The sequence below is a fragment of the Blennius ocellaris genome (genome assembly GCF_963422515.1).
Source record: "Blennius ocellaris genome assembly, chromosome: 14".
Taxonomy (NCBI): domain Eukaryota; kingdom Metazoa; phylum Chordata; class Actinopteri; order Blenniiformes; family Blenniidae; genus Blennius; species Blennius ocellaris.
In genome coordinates, this window is record NC_137663.1 from 24342622 (window position 1) to 24360298 (window position 17677).

General features: G+C 44.7%; 1 protein-coding gene across 1 annotated transcript in view; it reads left to right on the forward strand.

Moving 5' to 3' along the window:
* Positions 1–17677, forward strand: part of med13a (mediator complex subunit 13a) — an 86672-nt gene that overhangs the window by 10204 nt on the left and 58791 nt on the right. The window contains exon 3 of the mRNA XM_080508853.1: positions 14482–14650. Within this exon, the coding sequence (XP_080364979.1) occupies positions 14482–14650 (169 nt within the window). The remainder of the gene's footprint in view (positions 1–14481; positions 14651–17677) is intronic.

Here is a 17677-nt window from a genome sequence, read left to right on the forward strand (position 1 = left end):
ACCAGCGTTAAAAAGACACATTGTGCTTTTTTGGCCAAATCAGCTGAAACGTCTGAATTCCTCTCTGCCACAAAGTTGAATAATTTTTTTTTTGCATTGCTTAATGCATGCACCAAAAAACAAGAAGCTGCAAAGAGAAGATCTGTTTTCTGTATATTTTGCTGCAATTTGCAGTTTATAAGAATCTATAAAAAAAAAAATGTGTCAAGTAGACAGTGGATCTGTTAGTTGCTGGTTATAAGGGTTCTAATTATTTTTTCATTGATTTGGACCCTTGAGATTTTTGGCTGTATGCTGCCCCTGGAATAGGGTTAAGTGTTACACTCTTCAATACCATCAAGACTTTGCACTTATTATAGATGAGGACTTGGAATCATATTTAAAAAAAACAATGTTTTGAATTGTTAGGTTTTTCAGCAGAGCTGTGGCTCGTGCCCCCCCTCCCTCTGAAAATAAAGAATGTGACGGTCTGCAGTGACAGTTGGTAGTGAGGTGGAATGGCATTACAAATGCATTTCCAATTCTCTTCAATGCAATCACATTGTGTCCCCGACCAGCCCTCGAAGTGGTCTGCGTAATCGAATCTCGGTGCATCCTGAGTGCATTCTCAGCTGTACTTTCATGTCATCCAGTGCAATCTGATCGATCTGAGCCGATTTCGGGACGGATTTAATTGCCAGAAGTCACATGTAGCCGCTGTTTGAGTTTTCCGTGAGTCAAAACAAGTAAAAACTGAAGTCACGTGTCGCTGCAGAGGAAGAAAGGTATAAGACAGCGAGCTCCATCCTATCATAACTTGAGTGAGAAGCACAGCATGCAGGGGCGGCCATGCAGAAATGAGGCAAATACATCTACCACCCATTTTCATCTCTCTCTCTCTCTCTCGCTTTCTCTTTTTTTTTTTTCCCTCTTGAGGGAAAAGTAACATTGCAGTGCAAGATGGAAACAGTCATCTTTATGCATGCTCCCTGCCACGTTGATTGAACTATAGAGTCCGAGCCAAACACAGCCCGTCTGTGACCCCCCCTTCATTACGGGACATTGTGCCTGAAGAGGACTCAAAATGGGAGCTGAAGGCTACGATGGGCAGCTCATTCAAGCCTAACGGGTCCTGGTAATAACCTGAAGCGTTTGGCTCAGGCCCCTCTAATGGAGTGTGCTACATTTCAAGTAAGAGGGGAGTGGTATGGTGAATCTATATTTGGAAATTGTTGGGAGTCACTGCTGTGTTCTGACTCTGGCTTTAGGGAGATTGAACATGATAGCTTGTATGTTTGAGGAGACGGAAATGAGATAAATTGAATATTGACTAAAAAAAAAAAAACCAAATCAGCTCAGTCTTTTCCTTCCAGGTATTTTTCTGCACAGAAAGATGAATCATGTTTTGCAGGATTCCTGGCAGCTCGTGTTCAGTGTGGGATTCCTTAAATTTTCAGATAAACCATGATGCAACTCTCCTCTGAGAGGTGGTGTTGACGTAGACACTCACTGAAGATGCTCCCCCCCACCTCCCCCCCACACACACTCAACATGAGCCCCTGTGCCTCGGTGTGGATGTTTCCCAAATGAGAGGCGTAATCTGTGTTTCGCTGTTTTGTAAAAGGCTACTCTCCTCTACTGGAAAACATCATCCTCGTCGTCGTGGAGAGTTTCCCGTCTCTGCGGGGCTCTGTCAGTGAAATGAAGCAGAGCAGCCTTTCTAGATGGATCTGCAGTAAGCCAGAGGGCTTCTGCCTTTCTCCTCCTCCCCGCTTCCCCTCCTTACAACCTCTGATCCGCAGCTGTTGATCAGTCTGTTCAAAACGGAGCGTCCCGAGTCCTGTGGACACGGCGGACACGGCGATGGAGGAATGTCAGGACCTTTGTCCAGATGGCTTTACCAACCTGTGTATCCCATTGAGGGAGTGGATGCCGCCGCGCTGTCATACAGCCCTTGACTTGCAGACCTCTCCGTCTTTTCTCGTGCACGGGGATTTCTTTGGGATTTCACTCTGGAAATAACAAGATGAAGGCTGTTTGAGTCGGAAAAGATCTCTCATCTGAGCACCATAATTGCGGGTGACTGCTTATTCTTGGATTTTATTATGGATCTGGGGAGTTGTTTCCTGTTCCCTTATGGGATGCCGTGTAAGCGGTTGAAGATCTTTGGGAAGTGGTAAAATCGTCATGTTAAAATATGACGGGTAAAATATATATGAACATATCTCAGCCAAAACAAGGTCAGAAGTGGGAAATTTGATTCACACTGAAAGAAAATTCTTTGACCAATAAGGGACACTGTCCATGGAGTGGGAGCAGATTAAGATTCAGAGTCTTGCTCAAAGACACGTCAGCATGTGGACAGAGGGAGATAGGCGATCAAACCTTGCAACCTTCTGATTGGGAAAAACAACCAACTCCATGCCACGTTATGTAATTTCAGAGCACCTGATTGTGGTACGAATGCATTCAACCTGACCTGGGGACCTTTTAGTTGAGGAACAACACTCAGACTGGATCAGTTCCTCTTTACCGTCAGCTCTGGAAACGTTTGACAATCGCTCGCGGGTTTGGACTCTCTTCCTCGGTGCCTTGCCTGTCGCTGCACGAACTCCGGCCCGTGGCAGGACCTGCCCAAGCCCCGCAACGCCACCACACCGTCACAGCTGCCGTCGCCCTTTAACCGCCACACACTTTTTGCTATTAGTTTGATGCCTTTGGTCCTTGGCTCTCGGGAATTTTCAAAAGCCTTCTTTTTGCTTTGTGTTTCAGCCTCTTTTTAGTCGTTAGTGCAATGTTGGCGGTAAACATGAAAATCCGCTCTTGTCCTTTCATTTCGGCAGCTGAAATGGCGCTTGCTCATTCCCTACACCCCCTTCCACCCTCATTAGATTAGCAGCCTGTGAAAGTCTTTTAATTTTGAGCAAGTGCCATTTCTGTATACTAGTGTGCCAGTAATCCCCTCTCTCTAGGGAGATGAGGGGAGAAGGAGTGAGTTAGAGAGATGGGAGTAGTGAAGGGCGGAAAACTTAAGGGATCTTTTAACGTCAGGCTCTTAATCACCATTGAAGGAATGTAAGGGGAACAAACCGCCAAGCCCCTTTTCAACACTGTTGGACAACCCGCTTTGCTCGCACTACCACAACCACAAAACCAATTCTAATCTTCCGCTGGCCATGCATAGAAATTATTCCCAACAAGCAAATGCCATTGCTGAAATAAAAGGCTCGCTTCCCACCCCCCCACCCCCCCCTACCAGTGCTTGAGTATAGGCCTCTATTCTTATGTAAATGTGATGCTCTCTTCATCGTCCTCTGCCTTCAAAAACCGGTGGATTCTCCTGACCAGGGGCGTCCAAAGTGGAAGACAAATGGCTGCCTTTTCCTCCTTTCAAAGACCTGCTGATCTTCTCTTTTTCTTTTTTTTTGCATAGAAAATTAGAAATAAATGTGTCTGGGTATAATTGCTCTGTGGCACAATTGTCCCAGGTTTGCCCCAGTCCCTTTTCCCCTCCCGGTGTGTCCCATCAGGGACCTTCAGTGGCATGTTTCCCCCGTGGCGTCTCCCATCCACACACACACACTTCAAATACAAGTTGGCGAACCCTCCAGCAAATTCAATCCTTTTTTAGTTTGGGGGGGAAAAATCAAGGAAAGCCCAAACAACAGGAGATAGTTGGTCAATGTCAGTCTCAAGTTGGCGTCCCTTTTCATTTCTGCCCTAATTGTTGAGAGGCGAGGTGGAAAGGGAGAAGCAGTCATTTGCTCTCCACAACAGGTTATCAGCGATCCATCGTCACTGTGGCCACTGGAGGCCCCACAGCTATTCATTACTGGGTGCTGGGTCAGGTCCCTTGTGAGAGCAAGACACGGTGGGGGAGGGTGGTGGATTGCATTTAAAATGTCCATCTCCCCCATCAATCTGATGAGCACTTTGTGTGGGATCTATTCACCGATGAAGGGAGGAAAAAGGAAAGAAAGAAAGAAAGAAAAAACCCCTCCTGCGCAGTAATCTCGTTTCAATTGTTTTTTTTTGTTGTTGTTGTTTTGTAGTCATATTTGGAATCCTTCTCACTGCACCAAGTCCATCAAGTTGTTTTTTTTTCTTCTTTGTTCCCATTGAATGACTTTCCTCTGAGAATTTGAATTAAGAGTGAAATGAAATCAGTCTCGCTGTATACCCCGGGGCACAATCCACACTTCCAAAGGGCATATTTCAGTAGTGCGTGCGTGTTGGCTCAAAGTTTCACTTTCTTGTAGGTCAGAATATTCTTTTTTTCCTCTCCTCTGAAGATCTTGCAACTGGAAAATTATTGAACTGCCCACACAACGGGGAGATATGCACTGTTTGAAGCGCCACTCGCAGAATACAGATATTTGTTGACAAAAAAGAAAAGAAAAATCCAACACCATTCAGATATGAAAACGTGTCTTTGAATCGACCTGCACCTTTTTTTTCATTCCACAGATGTTTGTTGATGATACAACAATTTTGTGCTGAAAAGACCACAATCGGTACTGATTTTATGAGTCGACTTGAAAAGGACACGATAGATGTGTCAGATTATCTTATTGACATTTTGAAACTCTGCACCGCATGTGGCACCAGGTTGAATTGAAAAGGAAACGAATGTTTCCTCCAGTAGTCCTGTGACGTCCTCTTCTTATCATATCCAATAAAAGAGGCTGATCCCGAATCTAAACTCCCAACGAGCTGCTGCGGATGAATCAAACTAAAGCATTCAGGTGTGTGATTTGTTTGGAGCGTTGTGTGAAAACGAGGCGTGACCTCGCAAAACTTTGAATGTTTCAAAGTGCAGGTGTTGTTCTGAAACGTTCCGATGCGTCGCTCCGAGTCAGGAAGAGTGGAAGTTATACTTCAATGCAAAGACGCAACACTGGGCAACAGGTGGCAGTAATACTGGTCGTGGAGACGAGATTTAAATGACATAGTTTCCAGCGTCTCTGTGTAAGTAGACGCTGCTTTCAACCTAAAATGCTACAGGTGGGAACTGCAGAAGCGCGTCTGGAATTTGGAAGTACAAATCCTAAAATACAAATCCATCAACATCATTCAACTTGTGAGTGTTTGTTTATTTCGAGCCGCATCACAACCACAACATTGAAAAGGTCGTTAAAGCTCGAGGAAATACTGTGTTTTTAGAAGCAAACTGCTCCGTCCTACATTAGTCTGACAAGCTGATTCATCAGTTCTGGGTTGTTGACCTATTGTACGTAAAGAAAGTATCTTGTATTTTGTGAACTGAGTAACAGTGCTGTGATCAGTCATCTTGCATACAGTAAATTATGTTTATCTAGTATCCCAGCACACAGCTACTCTGTATTTCCTGCTCTAACAGACTTGGCTTGAGGTTATGCCTTGTTCTTCATGGCCTGATTTTCTTTTTTTGTTTTTTTGGCTGGGTGACAAAAAAAAAAAAAAAATCAACCGTTGGCATTAATAGAGCTACAATCTTGAAGCAAGACGTCACATGAATTTCTGACTCTGCACTCGAAATCCCATTTTAAAGATTGTTCCGACATATTTGCTCTCTTGGATAGTGACAGAAGCGATGACACACAACAATGGCCGTGATACAGACTCGGTTCCACAATGATGCGCCGCTCATTGTGAGCACTGTATCTCAGTGGCGTGCCCCCAGGCAAGGATTCCGAGAGGAGAATGCCACTCACTCTTCAGAATCGGTATCGACTTGGACAGGCCGCGAGAGTTAAACTGCATTCTGAAACCTCAAGTGTTGAACTGTAAACACGGACGGAGGGTGTGTGGAGGAGAGAAATTGGCTCTCAATACACAACTGGGATCAAATCGGTTCCCCCGGTGGAGCGGTTGCTGCTAACCAACCCTGGAAGCGTCCGCTCCTAATGAAGCTCTGTTGGCCCTCTGCACTGGATTTGCCATGGTGTGAATGTGTATCAAAGATAATTAGATCCACATGGTTAACCTTGGCTCGGTACTGGTGGCGCGCTCACTTTTGGTTCTAAACCTGTAATGCAGAGATGGATGAATAGATACATTTTAAGGGGTGGGGGGGTGGAGGAGGCCGATGGCTTTTGTGCTCAGGGATCAATTTTCCAAGGCTAATCTCCTGCCTGTGAAGCCTCTGCCCCCCCCCCCCCCCCCACCTCGACGCTCATTCTCCCTCTCCTGTTCGCTCTTTCCGATGGATCTCCATTGGCTGGCACAGTGCGGAGGCTCGGCCATGCATGCAGCTCTGGCCCATGGGTGCATATATATATATATATATATATATATATATATATATATATTTATTTATTTATTTTTCCCTTCTCTGCTGTAGAAATATTCATTAATTAGTAATGGAGACTTTACAGAGCACCACTGGTTCCTCCTCTCCCTCCCTCTCGCTCTCTCTCTCCCGCTCCTTGCAGATAAGGAGGAATAGGAGGAGGAAGTGGAGGAGAGGAGAAAACCTTCTGGCCAGACTTGGTAGAATCCCCCTGAGCACAGTTGATCACAAGGCATTAATCTTGCTGTTTAATGACTGACTGCTGCTCTAATTGCTTATACACAGATGAGCAACTGTGTGGAGGGGGGGAGGGGGGGCGGGGGGGGGGGGGGGGGCACCTCTAAAATCTTCCTAAGCTTTCACAAAATTCATTAACTTTATCATCTGTTTATAACACGCTCTTGCGTGTGCTCAGCAAAGGGCCGCCGCTGTATTGTGCATCTGCATTATGTAAAGCCGACTGTGAGGTTTCTTATTAGAGCTCCGAGAAAGGTCACCTCATCTGGGTCTGCTTCAGCGGAGCCGGAGACGCGAGTGTCCGAACCGTCGGCCGAGCCCATAAATCTTTGTCCAAATGAGGCCGCTCATCTTTCGCCCCCACGCGCCGCCCGCCGCCCGCCGTGCCCCACAGCTCCGAGCGCTCACACATCTGGTCGCATGCAGGTGCGACCAGATGCACCTGCATGCTGAGTTTCGCTCAGCCTCACCTGAGCGAAACTCCACATCCCCATGAATGCAGTGGATTTATTCCCTGATCGGGGTTAAAACGGTTTTTTTTGCATTATGGTCACAAACTGAAGCTCTGGGAATTAATAGGAAACAAGTGGATCACTGAGCCAGAGACATTTAAAGTGTGTGTGTGTGTGTGTGTGTGTGTGTGTGTGTGTGTGTGTGTGTGTGTGTGTGTGTGTGTGTGTGTGTGTGTGTGTGTGTGTGTGTGTGTGTGTGTGTCTGAGAAGCACTAATTAGTCTTCTTTTCTTGTTTTGTAGTTATTAAATAATAAAACAAGTGACAAGCTCATGTGTAATTTATTTTTTTTATTTTACCAGGGAGTCCACTTGAGATGGAAGAGAACTGGCCGAGATATCAGCCAGTTTAAAATAACCCACAAAACGTGTCTGCCTGCATCCCGATAAAGAAATAGTGCAGTATTATAAAACACACTGCTGATAGGAAGATGTAACTCCTTATAAAACCAGCAGCTTTCATCCTTCAGAGGATTATTTGCTGAATTTATCAATAGACATGACTGTTCCTGGCTTATGTATCAGAAATCCGGTTAGAAGTCTAGTATCAATACTGGTCTATGTGGCGGACTGTCTTGTCTTCTACAACTCAAATACTAATACATGCTTTACACGGCAACTCCATTTACACAACACTGTTTTGTGAGAAGTATTGTTTTTGTGTTTTCCATTCAGAAAAGTTTAGCGTTTACATGGACATTGGAGAAACACTGAAAACAATGAAATTAGCATCCAAAAGTTGTGTTTTCAGAGGCTTTCACTGCACTTTGACATCACTATTCAAGGCCACAACAAACAAATATTTGATAGTTGACTAGTCATCAAACATTAAAAGGATTAGTCGACTAATTAGATTAAATACCTCATAATTGCTATTGTCTACTTATATTGCTTTTATTTAATTACCAATACAGAAAAGAAATAAATCCTGCAGTTAGAAACGTTATTTACTCAAATTTGGTTCCGATATTAAATGTGTATTGAAAATTTTAAATGTCACCCCCAGAATGACGGTTCAACGAAGTGTTCAGCATTCAACTCATAAAGATATTCATATGAAAAGGAACTAATTCAGCGGTATTTTCTGTAAATCAAGGACGGGGAGATTTGCAACAACAGAAATAGAAGAAAGGCGGCGGGTTACAGTATAACGTCTGTCTGAACGTGCAGCTTTCTGAAGTCACGTCGTTCGGTCTAATTGTGTTCCAGGATATCGGTATCTCTGCACGGTTCTCGGGTTTTGGCTCGCCCCGACGGGTACATGGAAGCTCGGTTCCAAACTGTGGATGTTTTGCTTTCCGATGCTGCCGCTAAACACTGTTACACATGTGAGACGGCTCCCTCCCGTACCCATTACCTCTATTTATACTAACACAAACCTCATGAAAAGCCTTGTTGATATTTGCTCGTTACATCCCGGTTTTCCCCCCCACTAAATGATAAAAGCTGTTCAAGAAAGTCGTTAAAAGTACAACTGCTTCCACTTAGTTTTGTGTACCGTGCCGTTTCCTTTCGTTGTACCATGTTTACCGTGACTCCGCCACTCATTATTTCATGTAGCTGGAGTGTCAGGCCTGGCTCTGAATATGATCACACGCTCTTTTTAAATTGGCACCGCTTGCATATAATTTGTGATCTTCGGGGAGCGAAAAGTGGTTACCTATTTAGGCAAACCTCATAAGCTGCTGCATGTTTAGAGGCTTGATGTGGATTAATGTTAATATGAGCTGAGGCTTGTGTCCCAAAGAAGGCTAATGGGTGTCACCGGGGGACTGAGCAAGACAAGTGCAACATGGAAAACAAACATGTTGAGGGGTTTCTCTGGATTTGTTTTATTTTTTTATTTATGTTTTTTTTTTTTTTTAAGTGTTTTGGAATTAGTATGTTTTCCCTTCCCCTGAACCCTGAGTGGAGTAGTTACCGTGTAGTTGTTGGACAGTCGAGTCCATAGACACATGTCAAGGGGGAGTTTTCCATTAAAAATCGCCAAGCTGAGTCTTATCTACTCTGGGACTTTGCTCTGCCTCTCGCGTTTCAGCTTTTTCAAACTCTTTGGAAGTCTCGGGGAAAAGACATTATTATTTTAAGTGAGTGAGAGTCAGATGTGTACATGGGGAAGGAATGCCAAGATTCTGACTGCAGCCCGGAGAACGGTGCAGCGAGGGCTTCGCATGATGAACGTGGGGTCGTCAGGAGCTCCTGATGTAAACCAGACTCTTGTTTTAGTACAGCTCGGCGCTCGAGAGAGGGCCTGAGGAGTAGCAGGCGACAGACGGGGGGGGGGGGGACTGACGGGGCAGATGCAGTCTTGGCAGGCAGGGGCAGATGGGATCACAATGGCAGATTATGTTGAAGTCGGTACAGGGAGCTCCTCTGCCAGTTTCGCAAAAAAGGGCCGAAGGAGGACAGTTTGTCAGATCTTTGTTCCGTCATAGATTCTTGGCTTTACTACTCTCCCGAGTCTTACCAACTTTCCAGTGTTATCATTTAGGCTGAACTGCGATCTGTGAGTGGAAACTGAATACTATTTAGCTTTAACTGGTCCTTTCCTCCTGATCTGCCGTCAGTGCCTTGGTGGTCCTACTTTTTCCTCGTTGAATTTTTGCCCGCCTGCCCACCATGTCTCTCAGGACGGCCGGACCAGCTGCTAAAACACTCTAAGCAGGCTTGGTTATTAAAAAAAGAAAAAAGAAAAAAAGAAGTCTCGATCCCACGCATGCTTCATCCCAGATATTTTAGAAAGTGGACTGGGTTCAATACTGGACATGATTTATTTTTATTCTGCAGTCGCTGTTAATTTTTAATGGGAAATTGCTGTTTTCCTTCCTGTTTCCTGCATTGGCCCTGCTTTTGTGCTTTCCCTTAAGATATTTGTGCACCTGATGAATTGGTTTGTTTCTCTTCAAAATCTTTGAGTGTAGCCTCCCTTGCTTGGCACCTCGCCTGAGGTTGTTTTCTTTTGGCCGGGCTGGCTGCAGCGGTTTGAATCTGCTATGTCCAGTCGAGCTGTGATGTTTCAAAGTGGATTTGGTCAGATTGGGGGGGGCCGATAATTTATTTGCATCTTGGGAATTGGTGAAAAAAAGTTCGTAATGTGACCGTTTTTCCTTCAAAATGAATGATCTCCAGCATCTGAATCAATTTCGTCCCTTGAGTTGCAGTTTGTATTCTCATGGGACATTCTGACTTTACTCATTCGGTCCGTGGCCAAGATGAAGTGTGTCAGGAAGCGATTGTTGATGTGCACGACATATTTGCAGATAAATGAAATTGTAAATTGTTAATTTATTTGAACCACTGCATGCGAGCTCCGAATGCTCCCGGGGCCTGGTGACCTCTCTCCTCTGCGTCAGCTCCTCGCTCCACTTCCCTCCTTGACGATGCTTGTTTTTCATTCGACGCACTCTCTTATTCACACGTATGTGTTTTGTTTGCCGCGCTTGACCTCAGTCAGCGGCGGGAAAGTCCCCAATTTTCTTTTATTGATCAAACCAACTTGTTTTACTTGCCTTAAAAGTTTAGCAGAAAGCAAGGCAAAGCTGGACTCGACTCAACGCTTGATTATCTGTTGCCTCGGCGGCGCGCTGAGGGTGGGTCACACTCGCCGTTTCTCTCGTCTGCTCTCACACGCTCGGGGAGATGTTTGCTGCGGACTTGACTGAAAGGAGCTTAAGTGCTGTAAGATGTGAGCAGTGGCTGTTAATGAGATTAGGCCAGCGTTGGGGCAAGCACAGAATGCGATTCAGAAAGCAGCTCTGATACGGGTTCTACCGGAGCGCCGCTTCATCCCAGGCAACTCGAGGTAGAAGTTTGGCGGGCGACTCGTTATATTTAGACCCGTCGAATGAGCCAAGTTATTATAGTCCCGTCAGACTAAAATATAACTCCATGCAGTTGTGAAACAGATGTTCAAAATGTTTTTTTTGCCTTTTTTTTTTTTTTAAAGCATAATTTTATTTTATTTTTTCATAGCATCATCGGCTCTTTCCTGGAAATGGCTGCGTCCAACATGTTATCTCCTTTAATTTGGAACAGCCTCACCAAGTATCTCTGTCGCTGGAAAGAGCTAAAACTCACAAAAGAAAGATTACAGGGAAAAACTAACGTTTCTTTGCAAAGTGCGGGGTTCCACTGATTCTCGGCAGTCGTTTTGTACTTCTCAGGAATTTCACTGACGCCACCGGCAAAAAGCGCCGAGAGTTCGTCCAAAGACGTTCCGTTTGTGCACGGCAGGCTTCGCTGTTCATGCCACAGGACTCGTGTAGTTTTCATGCTCATCTTTCAGTAACCCTTCGTGCTCTGCGAACAGTGGCACAGTGTCACAGGGCCAATCAGATCGCTGTACGATACAGGTCAAGTCTTCACACTTGTACCGTTCCGCTGTTGTGGAATAGGCTGAGGGAGTGAATCATCTGAACGTTTCACCGTTTCTCACATTCCTCTGCCTTCAGTCGCCACTCACTGAACTCTCGGTCATGCACTCATTTTTTTTTTGTTTTTTTTTTGTAATTAGGTATTTTGTGCAGAGCAGCCTAACTACTTCGCCGTGTTTTTGTCATGAGACTGGTCACAGTTGTTTGCGGATGATTATTTCATCAATGCACTGACGTCGCAGGAATCGGATCCCTGCAGTCGCCACGGTTTCTCGCTATTTTACCAAAACCTTTGTAGAATATCTAAGCGAAACAGCAGGCATCTGAGCGGGCTTTGTGGCTGAAGCTGCTGCCATCTGTGCCCTAACATTGAACCGTCCCCGACAGAAATCTTCTCGCCATCTTGATGCAAAATTAGACGCAACTCGGTGTACTCAGCATTTTTCTACGAGCTGCAGAGCGCGAGCGAACGTTAGCTGCCTAATTGCACCATGCTGTGTTCAGTGGTGGAAACATCTGCTTGCTCGCTCTCTTCTCGCACTTCTTGAGGACATTTGTCTTTGCTGTGTCACTTGTATGCATGTGGATAGAGAAGTCAAACATGGCAGTAATTAATGGAACCGCTCTCTCGTTGCATTTTGTTGAAATTTGCAGAAGACGACAGAGCTCTACCGTAGACTTCTTTATGTCTTCTTCTTTATTTTATTTATTTTTTTTAAACTTCACATTTCATGCCTCTGTAAAGGTTTGAGTGCTTTTTACATTGAAAGGAGGAAAAAAAAAGCAAAATTCACTCTTGGTGGGTTTCTCTCGCTTCATTGAAAACACAACCTGGCTGCTGTTGAACTGTGAATTTCCTCTCCGCTCACACTTCTAAACCCTGGTATTAAAAGTCAAGGTGCGGAGCAGCTGAAAGCCTCTGAAACCTCCACAGCCTAAAAGCAGGCAGCGACAGCAGCAGCAGCGGGTTTCTTACTTAACCCCTCTTTCTGTCTCAGTGAATTCACTCATGTTTGCATTTCCCGTGGCCCGTTGGCCGTCTTTTTGTCACGTCGCGTTAGACCTGCTGCTTTGCATGTCAGGAAACTCCTCAGATAATCAACCTTCTCCCCGTTCTTCATCAGTGCGTGTATAACGCAACTCTACATTTTATTTCTACCTACTTATGGTTTCGCTCGTGTCCCGTTCACACAGAATTTCAAGTGGCGCTTGATATTCTCAAAATACGATACAAACTCAGTATTTTTTTTTTTTTTCTTATTAAAATTTTACTACAAGGACGTTCTGGGTCAAAGCCACTGGTACAAACTGCAACACAGGCACTTTCATTAACCAGCAACTGCACAAAATAAACACGCGAATTCTCTCAAAAGAAAATGGTTTAAAAAAAATAATAAAATAGTCATAGTTATTTTACTTCAGGGAGAAGCTTGGGAGGGACAGACCAGTGAGATGACAGAAAAATAATGCATAAATGTTCATAAAACCAAATGTTTCAGTGTAAATAAATAAAATGTCATGTCTTAAATAAGTGTAATTTCAACATCACAACAGTTTTTAAAGGATGTATCCTGGTGTGAGATATAGTGAAATCTGTCTTTTAATGTTGCTGTAAGTGAAAATGACTCAACTATCTGCATCTGCACAGTTATCTCACAGGCCGGGTCGGATTCAATGTATAAAGGTCAGGAATCGGATTAAACTGTCATAAAAAAAAAATCAATCAATTTGAAAAGTTCCACTTTGAGCTGTATTCAAAAATGTGCATTTCCAGTGACGCCCAGCACCGTTGATTTGTGTTTTTGCTTGAAAACGTTGTGTAAACGGAGCCTCACTTACAGGAATCCACACATTTAAACGCATCACAGTGACTTGTATTGAATATTTCAGCATTAATGACATTTATAAATTGCTTTTTTTTTTTATTTTTTATATAAAACACAAGCCTTACTCTTTATACGGTGTCACCGTCATTCTTCACTCACACTGAAATAAGTACAGACTCCTGTCACTGGGTTCCTAACTGAAGAGGGAGAGCGGTAAAGGAGTTTTCTTTCAACGCAACATCATGTGTTTAACTACAGGGCAGGATGAAGTCTCCGTTCAGCAAGGCAGATGTGGGTCAAATACACAACCAGGAGTCTTCAGAAAGTTGTGTTTATCCACGATTGTTATTCTGGTTGCAGCCTCCACACTGGGGCCAGAAGGTGGTGGGGGGAAACGTATTGTCTTCCCTTTCAGGTTTAAAGCTGAAAGTAGCTTCAGGGCTAACTGGATTTACCCGACTCAGCAGTCAGGATAGGAAATGCAAAACTTATTTTATTTTTTTTTTCCCCAATTTGTGTCACTTTAGAATTTCTTGACATTTAAACTGCAGATTTAATGCAACTTCGCATCTGTTGCAGCACATTTCTAACGAACCCCTTTGTGCTGACGGCTGTAATATCACTGGGCACGTTGCATTGTGGCGGAAAACCTGAGCCAGAAATCAGCCCGGTGCAATATTGTAGCCTCTTGATATTTCATCCACTATTAACTCTGCTACATTTCCGATATGGATTCAGATGGAGGCGAGCTGCCTCACGCTATTGCTTCAGACTCCGCTGTAACAGCGCCGCTTTGAGTTTAATCATGTAATAATTAACCAAATAAAAACGGTTCCGATCACAATTAGCAGTTTATTTTGATAGGAGAGGACATTCGTAGCACAACAAGTTCATCTAACCAGAGTAACTCGACAAGGCAAAGCTGTCGAAGCAGGTTTTTTTTCTTCTTTTCTTTCTTTTTTTTTTAAGCTTATGTCATATATAACGTGACAATGTGGTTGATGTGACAGTTGGCACTCCCATATGTCATCTTGTAAACACTGATGGATATCCCGATTACTGAGTGTGCCAAGTGTTACCCAGCTTTTTGCTGTCCGCCTCCCATTCACAGCAGCAACTGTTGTAAATGGACTTTTTTTTTTTCTGCTCTCGCGATTGACATGCTTTTTCCCGGAGAGTTCTTACAGGTTTATAAAAGTGTGTGTGTGTGTGTATGGGGGGGGAGGGAAGCCCTCTCAATTCTTCACCCCCTTCCTCATTACTTCACTCCTCTTGTGTCTTTCAGCCGAGGACGATGGGCTCTGGGAGAACGGCCTCTCCTACGAGTGTCGCACGCTGCTGTTCAAAGCCATCCACAACTTGCTGGAGCGCTGCCTCATGAATCGAAGCTTTGTCCGCATCGGCAAGTGGTTTGTCAAGCCCTACGAGAAGGACGAGAAGCCCATCAACAAGAGGTACGTTGGCAGCACTTGTTTTGGCTCTCCGCCGTGGCGGCGGGGGGGGGGGGGGGGGGGGGGGTCTGCACGAGCACCTGAACTCTGGCTGCTTTTTATGTCACTCTTTAAGTTGGTTGCTGTTGGGCTCCGACAGGCTGTTACACCACTCAGCCGGCGCAGCGCTGCCTCACGGACGCACAGGGTTACAGTTTTATGTGCTATTCGGTGTCGACGCTATTAAATCCACACTCGGTTTAGGGCTTCTGCGCCCACTAAACACTTGACATTACATGTTTTGACATTTGCTACTCTAAATAGACGCTCATATTAATAGGATCCGGTGAACGGGCAGATTTCTTCAGAGCAAATCTTGACGATATTGTAACATTAGGCTGCACGGCCCGTATTTAACCCGGCACAGTGGTAGGCAAATAGCAGGTAATTCAAAATGTCTGATCTCTTGAAGGAAAAATTAGTTTACGCTTTCATAGCATACTATTTATAGTTTTCTTATTTACTGGAGGTAACTATGTAAATACCAGCCTTCGAGAAATGCCTGTAACCACAAGCCTGTAAGCAATAATTTGCATCTCAAACACTGGTAAGTGGCAGGCGAAACATGCCAATAAAAGCCATCTTTTAAGATAAAAGTGTTGACATTTGAAAGAAAGTGGTCACTGGCGGGTGGATCAGTTACACCGCTTCTTCAAGTCTTTTTCTTTTTTTTAATACAGAATGAGTGTTAACCTAAGCCGCTGTAATTATTTCAAGGGAAACATGTAATCTGTCCTTGAATGAGATATTAAATCGAGCAATTTTCTTTCTGTGGCTGTATTTATACCGTCACTTTTGCGTCAGTGATTGAATTCCGTGCGATTGAGATGTAAGATTGTCGTTTTCACTTCCAACACTGAATAAGGTGATCAAGAAGAGATGATTACAAGGCTAGTTTTGGGTCCTGCTTTGCCACTATTGAATCTTCCAGCAGTGTAAAAGTTGTGCAGTAAGAATCACAACCTGCTGTACCTTTTACATGGACACTGAACGGACCACGTCCTCCAATCAGATAGAAATGTTTATTCTCTGTTTTACTCAACTTTTGTTCCATCTTGGGTGTCTTGTTTACACAACTGTGCTCAAAGACACTGAAATCGCAAGTTTTTCGTAAACTGCTCCCATGGTAGAACTTTTTAAAAACACTCCAACTCAGTTGTCGTGTAAACGCGGGAAAACGTGCACAGACAAGTAGATGAAACGAAAAACACAAAATTGATGCGTTGTTGTGTAAACGGCGTCAAGATAACGTGATTTTAATTGGATTGTTCGCGGTCCATGTAGGCACAGCCAGTCGCCTCCTCAAGGGATGTGAATTTCCCGACAAGAATACCTGGTACCAGGCTGCAGCAAATATCATTTCCCCTCACCTGTGAACTTTTACTTCTGCCATGGGAGAATAGTGATTGTTCAGCAGTAGCTGTGTAAAGGCTCTTTTTATATCTGCCATAAACAAGGCACAACAGAAGTCAATAGATCCGTCTTCATCTAACATTATTGATGTTTCTGAAAAGCGTCTGGAATGGACTCGGCACCGATCAGGTGGATCAGCTCGCCACATTCTTACACGACACCGCAGTTGTGATATGAGTTTACCAAAAAAAAAACAAGCTGAAAGAGTTGCCGGTGTGCCTCCTATCTCTCCTCTTTGTGGAGTGTGTTTGTGTACACAGTCAGCTATCTGCTGAGCTGGATTTCTTGCCGTCTGGGTGTATTGATAACAGATGGAGACGTGGTTAGTGAGGATAAAGTGACCACTGCAGTTTTTTTTTTTTTTTCTCTTTTTGTTTTTGCCATTACACATCGACCACCTCCCCGACTCCCTCTGCCTCAAATTAACCTCCACTTTGAACATACGGCATGTTGTTTGAAAGCTCTTATGGGGAGCTTTACCATTGTGACGTGAGGCGCTTCGCGTTTGTTTATGCACGTATGCGACAATTGCAAGGTAATTCACTCGGCATTTTGCGAGCTCCCAAGCTCTGCGTGTATCCGTTTTGTTATTGTTTTTGAACTTGCCGTCAGTGGCAGACATAATCTTGTGTGTGCACAGACACGTGTTTGCCAGAGCAGCTGTGCAGACCACGTTAGCAATGACCAGAACGCCTGCTATCTCCAGTCAGCTTGTCTCTATCGTGGACACGGTGTTTCTGCAGACTTCTCTCACAGCCTTGCGTCTACGATCGCTCACATCTCTCACAACAGGTGGAGCGTACTTCAATTCTAATGGCATAATAAAACACAAAAGACCATGGAGAATAATATCAGGATCAAGCTGGTGTTCTCTTAAGCTGTGAACATGCACAGTTTGTTAAATCTTTACCCAGTATGTTGATCACACAGAGCCTCAATCAAAGGGGGGGGGGGAAACAAAAACACAATGGTCTTTTCCTCTGCACTGGAATTCACAGGCCACCCTCTGTCTGTGTCTGGCTCTCTCTCTCTCTCTCTCTCGCTCTCTCTCTCATCTCTCTCTCTCCTCTCTCTCTCTCTCTCATCTCTCTCTCTCTCTCTCTCTCTCTCTCTCTCTCTCTCTCTCTCTCTCTCTCTCTCTCTCTCTCATCTCTCTCTCTCTCTCTCTCTCTCTCTCTCTCTCTCTCTCTCTCTCTCTCTCTCTCTCTCTCCCCCCCTCTCTCTCCTTTGCCTTTCCCTCCACCCCCCCTGCTGTCACGGAGCAGACTGGGCAGGTTATAAATAGTGGTGCAACCACCCTGAATCGCGGTTGTCGTCAAGGATGTTTTTCCTCTGTCCTCTTGGTGAGCTCTGGCACGGTCCTGGGCAAACAAAGCGCCAATGAACCACATTCACTGGACCCCTCGGTGCCGTTTTGTTTGTCTGATGTTGCCGCTGTGGTCCGAGCAGTGGGCCGTGGGCCGTGACAGCGAAGCATTTCCTGAGCCGCTGTTGATCCATGGCCGGGGTGCTAGCAATTATTAAATGGCTCGGGCATCGTCGGTTTCTGTTTCTGCCGGACAAAGTAACTCAGAGTAC